At 45.5% G+C, this 7,236-nt stretch overlaps 1 protein-coding gene across 1 annotated transcript; it reads left to right on the forward strand.

Annotated features, from left to right (window-relative positions):
* Positions 1-413: 413 nt before the first annotated feature.
* On the forward strand, positions 414-1,799 carry LOC134015920 (ninjurin-2-like; the record flags this gene model as incomplete). The annotated part of the gene is made up of 2 exons (XM_062455406.1): positions 414-627; positions 1,099-1,799. Coding segments are annotated over 2 exons (381 nt in total), but the record flags the coding sequence as incomplete, so codon positions are not given.
* Positions 1,800-7,236: the final 5,437 nt, after the last annotated feature.

The following is a 7,236-nucleotide window of genomic DNA, read 5'->3' on the forward strand; positions in this document are numbered from 1 at the left end:
GCAGACTTGTTGGACACGTGTAAAGGACAACCTTGCAGCCTGGAACATGTGGATTCACACGCTGTAGGACTGGTGTGAAAGCCCATGCTTACACCACTCCAATGCTTTTAGATCTGCTGAGGAAATAAAGAGGAACACACTGCAGCTAATGCTGGAACATGTTCGTCATGTACCATCAGAATACGGGCATGTGCTGCCACCTGCTGGCAGGTTAGAGGACACAGCTGAGGTCTGTCATTGATGCCTCTCTCTCTTTCCTTTTCTCCCCCTCTCTCTCCCCCCCTCTCCCTCTCTCCCCCTTTCTTTCCTTCTCTCTCCCTGCCTCCCTCTCTCCCCCATCCCCCTCCCCCTCTCCCCCCTCTCCTCCTCTCCCCTCTCTCTTTCCTTCTCTCCCCCCCTCTCTCTCTGTTTAGGGAGGAGCCTCTACTCTCAACATCAACCACTACGCCACCAAGAAGTCTGCGGCGGAGAGCATGCTGGACGTGGCTCTGTTCCTGGCCAACGTCACCCACATGAAGACCGTCATCGAGCAGGGGGCGGGGTTTAGGTACTACATAGCCGTCCTCACCCTCATCTCCTTCTCATTGGCTCTCCAGATCGTGGCCGGCGTCCTGTTCATCATCATGGGTGAGTCAATCGCATTTCAGTTTGGACCCAGACCTGCCTCTGATCTTTAAAGTGTGTGACGGGATTGGGTAGAGTTAAACCCTCAGTGCAGAGACAATCTCTTGAACAAATGTTATGCAAACGACCAAGGTTTTAGATTTGAAGAAGGTTTTACAAATGAGCACCACACAATTTGCACACTTTAAGGGTGTTTTTTCCTCACTGATTCTGCCTGCCCTATGAGTGTGTGTTTGTGTGTGTCTATGTGTGTGTGGAGAGGAAACAGCCTCGCTGAAGTCAAGAACAGAGAGCACACACACATTCCAAAGTGTTGAGGTGTGTCTGATTTACTCTCCATTTTGCCGGTGCCATTGCACCGTGTGGAATAAATCAAGTGCACCCCAAGTCATGCGGTTGCAGCAGCAGACCAGCTGTGTGTGAGGCAGGTGTGTGTGTAAGCAGAGTTGAGGTTGGTGTGTCTGTGTGTTGCAGCTCGGAGAGACATCACAGACACTGCACAGCAGCACAGACTCAACACCTACAACAACACAGCCACCGCCCTGGTCTTCATCATCATCATCCTCAACATCTTCATCACCACCTTTGGCATGGAACGCACCGGCCTGTTCCCACGGATACACCCTCACGGACACTACTAACCGACAGCAGCACCTAGCCCCACCCCTCCCAGCTGCGGTGTGTTGTGATATCTAACAGACCTCAACTGGGAGGGGGGGGGGATTTACTCAAATTCCTACAAATACTTCAGTTTGAGTGAGCTTATGCAGACTGAAATCAAGAGCGTGCGTGAATGTGAATGTCATGAATAACACAGGCTCAATCAAACCCAGCTGAATTATTTGACCTGACCCAGTTGAGGTTCTGACCGCTGCCCACCCCCCCCCCCCCCCACCATAGAGGAACCAGAGAGGCTGAGACAACCAGACCCTCAGGTCAACCAGCTCCCTGCTCCCGCATCACTGCCTGCTGCCCCGCAGAGACACACCCCTGCATCCTCCGCTCCTGCTCTGTTTTGCCTCCTTGTCTCTCTGCCTCTCTGCTCGCATCCTTTATGAATAAAAAAGGAAACCTTGTGAGAGGTGTAGTCCGCTCTGGAGTGTGTCCTGCGTCCCACAGTGACGTGGTGTGTGTGTGTGTGTGTGTGTGTGTGTGTGTGTGTGGGTGCTGCTGCTGAACCCACTGTCTGTGGTCGTGTGTGTGTGGGGAGTTTGAACCGAGTGTGTGTGTGTGTCTTTGTGTTTCAGCCCGGAGGGACATCAACAACGTGTCTAATCAGAGGAGACTGGTGACCATGAACAATGTCGCGACGGGATTGGTTCTTGCCATCACCGTTCTCAACTTCTTCATCAGCATGCTCGGCATGAGCCGAAGGAGATTCTTTCCCTGGATTTTTAAAAGACTGTTTCACTGACACACACACACACACACACACACATACAATATACACACACACAATATACACACACACACACACATACAATATACACACACACAATATACACACACACACACACACACAATATACACACACACACACACACATACAATATACACACACACACACATACAATTTACACACACACAAACAAACATATGCAGTATATACACACACACACACACACATACAATATACACACACACAAACAAACATATGCAGTATATACACACACACACACACACACATACAATATACACACACACAAACAAACATATGCAGTATATACACACACACACACATACAATATACACACACACAAACAAACATATGCAGTATATACACACACACACACACACACATACAATATACACACACACAAACAAACATATGCAGTATATACACACACACACACACATACAATATACACACACACAAACATATGCAGTATATACACACACATACACACGCACAAACACATACAAGTACAAGCACCCGCACTGGCACTCAAAACTCACACATGAAACATGAGCACACACACACACGCCCACATGTAGGTCACTGTGTGACTGCAGACCATGTGACCCCGGATTTCCCACTGCGATAGCCACAATAACACCAGACTGTCAACATTTAAAATGTCTCAAACTAACCATGTGAATGTGTGTGTGTGTGACTGTAGATCTAAGGTTAGGTGGCATGCTAATTTACTGCTTTCTGTCCTTTGATTACACTTCTAACTACGACTGATTATCTGAATGATTCTACATTTACATTTACATTTATGCATTTAGCAGACGCTTTTATCCACAGAGACAGAGACATGGTTATGTATGTGGGGTTGTTGAGGACTAAAAGTGGATCTCTAACAATCATAAATGATATTTCTCTCTCTTTCTCTCTCTCTCTCCATTTCCAGATTAGTGTTATAAGTTACAAGTAGTGTTACAAGTTATAACAGATTTAATTACTAATGCTGAAGATGATGGGAGCTTTTTTTATATGTAAAATTAAGTAAAACAATTTGGAAAATAATCTTCAACTATAAACTGATGGATAAATTGGAAAGTGATGGCAGGTTTTCATGCACAGAGGGAGACACAGTACCAAATGGTGGAGAATTTGTGTTACTGCAGTTCATCCTGAACCACCAAATTTCAGCCAAGGCAATAAAGACATTATCTCCAACGCGTGTGTTCTGGTGTTCTGGCTTACAAGCAATGTCCTCTCGATGAATATAATGCTGTTGATGACGATAGTGATGGTGACGATATTGATAACAACGATATTGATAATATCACACAATGTTGTTGGTTATATTATCTCATGCAGTCTGTTGATTGGTCTGTATGGAAGCAAATAAGTGACATGTTTTGAATTTTAAAAGCCATTGCATACTTATTGTCGAAATGTAAACACCACCGAATGTGTTGGTTTTGAATTCACCTCTTTAAAATGTAAATATGAATTTATTTCATGTTTCATTATTTCAATTTTGTTACTCAAGCCGCAGAAATGCAAATAGAACAACATTCAGGCTGCTCAAATTGGAATGGGGAAATTCAGATCCCAAAAATTGGAGTCGAAAAAAGTCACATTGCAACATCCGGGATTTCAAACAATGTCTGACCCTCGTGCGTGTGTTTTGTGTGTGTATTGTGTGTAGGGAGTTTGAACTGTATGTGTGTATCTGTGTTTGTATGTAGGGAGTCTGAACTGTATGTGTGTGTGTGTGTGTATGTGTGTGTGTAGGGAGTCTGAACTGTGTGTGTGTGTGTATGTGTGTGTGTAGGGAGTCTGAACTGTGTGTGTGTGTGTGTGTGTATATGTGTGTGTAGGGAGTCTGAACTGTGTGTGTGTGTAGGGAGTCTGAACTGTGTGTGTGTGTAGGGAGTCTGAACTGTGTGTGTGTGTGTGTGTGTATGTGTGTGTGTAGGGAGTCTGAACTGTGTGTGTGTGTGTAGGGAGTCTGAACTGTGTGTGTGTGTGTGTTTCAGCTCGGAGGAATCTCAACAACCCAGCCGATCATCAGCGTCTGCACAAACTGAGCAACGTGACGACGGGGTTGGTGCTGGCCATCATCATCCTCAACATCTTCATCAGCTCCTTTGGCATGCAGAGGACAGGGTACTTCCCCTGGTTGTTACCCAGAATCCACTGACACACATCATTCTCTCTCTGTCTTTGTCTCTCTGTTTTGTCGCTCTCTCTCACACACATACACACACACATGCCTAATATAATGGTAATCACCTGTTGGAGAATTTGTTTAACATGCCATAAATAAAATGTCATAAATATAACTGCAGCATCTGCAGAGAGATGCAAGTCAAAAGTATTCGTATTTAGGACGCCCACTAGTGTACACAATGCCTCACTGCAGAAAGAGTTCATCCTAAACCAGAGCTGGCCAACTTGGAGGATCTCCTGGAGATCCTCCAAGTTTTTACTCACCACAGTTGTGACAACCATGATTCAGCTTGACAACCATCTAATTATTAGAATCAGGTGAGCTGGTTTGAAGTTGGAATAAAAATCTACATGACGGGGAGGGCTCCAGGAGTCAATCTAATGTCTCTAAAGTTGTAGGCTACCGTAATAACAATTCAGTGTTTGTAATCATAACGACGTGTTGTCTAAATAAATCATGCTCTAGTCTACTACAGTGGACGTGTGGACTAAACTGTGTTCACCTTAAGTGTTTACTAACATGACAGCACATGAAAGAACTGCCAGAACAACAACATTTTCTGTCCTAGCGTCAATAAGAGGGATTCACGAGACTGGTTACTTATGATTAAATAAAACATACTGCATCACTGTGAATTGAGTGTGAGTATTTTTTCTCCTAAATTGTTACCGGGAACTTTTCTACAGTAGGAACCCAAACAGTGTCCCTGCGTCTGGTGTTTGGAAACTCGTGCACAGGTCCGGTGGAAAGACCAGACTCGGGGGCGCGCATCTTGGTCCTTAGCCTACGTCACTGAAGCTCCCGGACTCGAGCTACTGGTAGAGCTGGCAAGGCAGTAAAAAAAAGAGAGGACTTCTCCTGAAGACGGATTTTTCTGGAATGTAACGGTCTGCAGCCAACGCGGTTTGAAAGGAATTTGTATAAGCGAAATAACTGGATAAAGAGCAGAAGATTATTGGGTTCTTAAAAGCGATTTAGGGGCATTATACCACTGGGCAGTGAAGTGTTCAGTCTATCTGCTGTAAGTATACTTGTGTAGAGAGAGCATGCAGGCGTGTGTCGGTGAGTGTCTTATATGTAGTTGTGTAGCATTACGTGTGTGTGCACTTCCAATGACTAAAAGCGACGTTCAGTAGGCTACTGTAGCCTGTCTTTAGCTCGTACTTGTCTCGAGACACAGTATAATTTGATGTGAGGATTCTGTTGCGCGAGAGAGCAATGGAGGAGAACAGAGAGGAATCTATTTCGCTTCTGAGAACGAACGTTTCATTTCATAAGTAGGCACACCTTTCTGTGTATCAACCTTGCAATGAAGAAAATGTCTGGCCTATAAGTAGAGTACTCAATGCCGTGGAAAGGCTATTTCGTTCGTTTACGGACATACCCAGACGAGGGTCTGCCGCTACGTTCATTTTTGCTGCCTGCTCCACGTCTGACAGTCTTTCAAGTCTATTACGAAAGCGCTGTCAATGCAAGAAGTCGTCAGACACAGCGGCAACTTCGTAACAACTTGGGAATAATCAAGCAAGTTGGTACTATGTTGCTGCGCACGCACTACAGCGCCAACAGGGGCCTAACGTACGCTATTACTCCAAAATTAGTTCGTAAGAAGCGGAACATTTTTACCGTATCTCGGTAGGAGATACGATTATTTTAAGGTTATGCTTGGGACACCAGTCACGGCTATGTCTACCCTGAGAACCAAGACACTCCTAGGTTAGACTACTACATTGAGGTGATGAACGTTGCCGCCCATTACAGTCACACTAAACTCCCCATAGGCCTATCTAAAAAGGTGGTCAATAGCCTCTTACTTCCAGAACAATAGTGGAAACACTGCACATTGTCAAGTGTTCCCGTGTCGCTCGCTTCGCGCGCCAGTTCCGCCTTTTCTGACAAAGCCTACAGGATTCCTTTCTACACAGACCGGCTGTGTGAACTGGGACAGTGGGATGACTTGGGGTCATTACAAAGATCAGTTACATGAAATTATTTAAGGTGCTCTTGATTTAATTCACAATTGATATTTGTAAGACAGACCCTTTGGTTTCATGTGACTTGGTATGTAAATCTTGCCAGAATATCTGGCTGTAGGCTGCTTGCAGAGAGAAATCGACCTAGTTCTGCTATTAAATCTGTTATATGGAGCAACAGGTTGGCTCCCAACTTGTGATTATTATAATCGTTATGGCAACGCATTCTGAAAGTCCTAAGGTTCATATAGTTGGATAGTTGGCTATGGTGGTTGGGTTTAATTTGATATTTTCATTAGTGAGATGACTGTAGTATGTGTGTGTGTGTGTGTGTCTGTGTCTCCCACTAGCTCCTTCTGCTAATGTGTGACAGCACACCTGGTTTATCTGAGCAGTTAAACGGTGACAGGGAAGATGAAACACCGCCGACGCATCAGACCCCCCCCCCCCCTCTCTCTCTCTCTCTCTCTCTCTCTCTCTCAAGCCCAACAGAGCAAAGGTTAAGCGCAGAAGCCTGTTAGATGAGGAGTTACAGTTTTAGTTATGTCTCAGGGTGAAATGCCAAGGATTACAAACTTTGAGCTCAAATCTCTCTCCTCTTCCATCTTTCTCTCTGTCCCTCTCTCCCTCCTCCATCTTTCTCTCTGTCCCTCTCTCCCTCCTCCATCTTTCTCTCTGTCCCTCTCTCCCGCCTACATCTTTCTCTCTGTCCCTCTCTCCCTCCTCCATCTTTCTCTCTGTCCCTCTCTCCCTCCTCCATCTTTCTCTCTGTACCTCTCTCCCTCCTCCATCTTTCTCTCTGTCCCTCTCTCCCGCCTCCATCTTTCTCTCTGTCCCTCTCTCCCTCCTCCATCTTTCTCTCTGTACCTCTCTCCCTCCTCCATCTTTCTCTCTGTCCCTCTCTCCCTCCATCTTTCTCTCTGTCCCTCTCTCCCTCCTCCATCTTTCTCTCTGTCCCTCTCTCCCTCCTCCATCTTTCTCTCTGTCCCTCTCTCCCTCCTCCATCTTTC

Source organism: Osmerus eperlanus, unplaced genomic scaffold (genome assembly GCF_963692335.1).
Source record: "Osmerus eperlanus unplaced genomic scaffold, fOsmEpe2.1 SCAFFOLD_716, whole genome shotgun sequence".
Lineage (NCBI taxonomy): Eukaryota > Metazoa > Chordata > Actinopteri > Osmeriformes > Osmeridae > Osmerus > Osmerus eperlanus.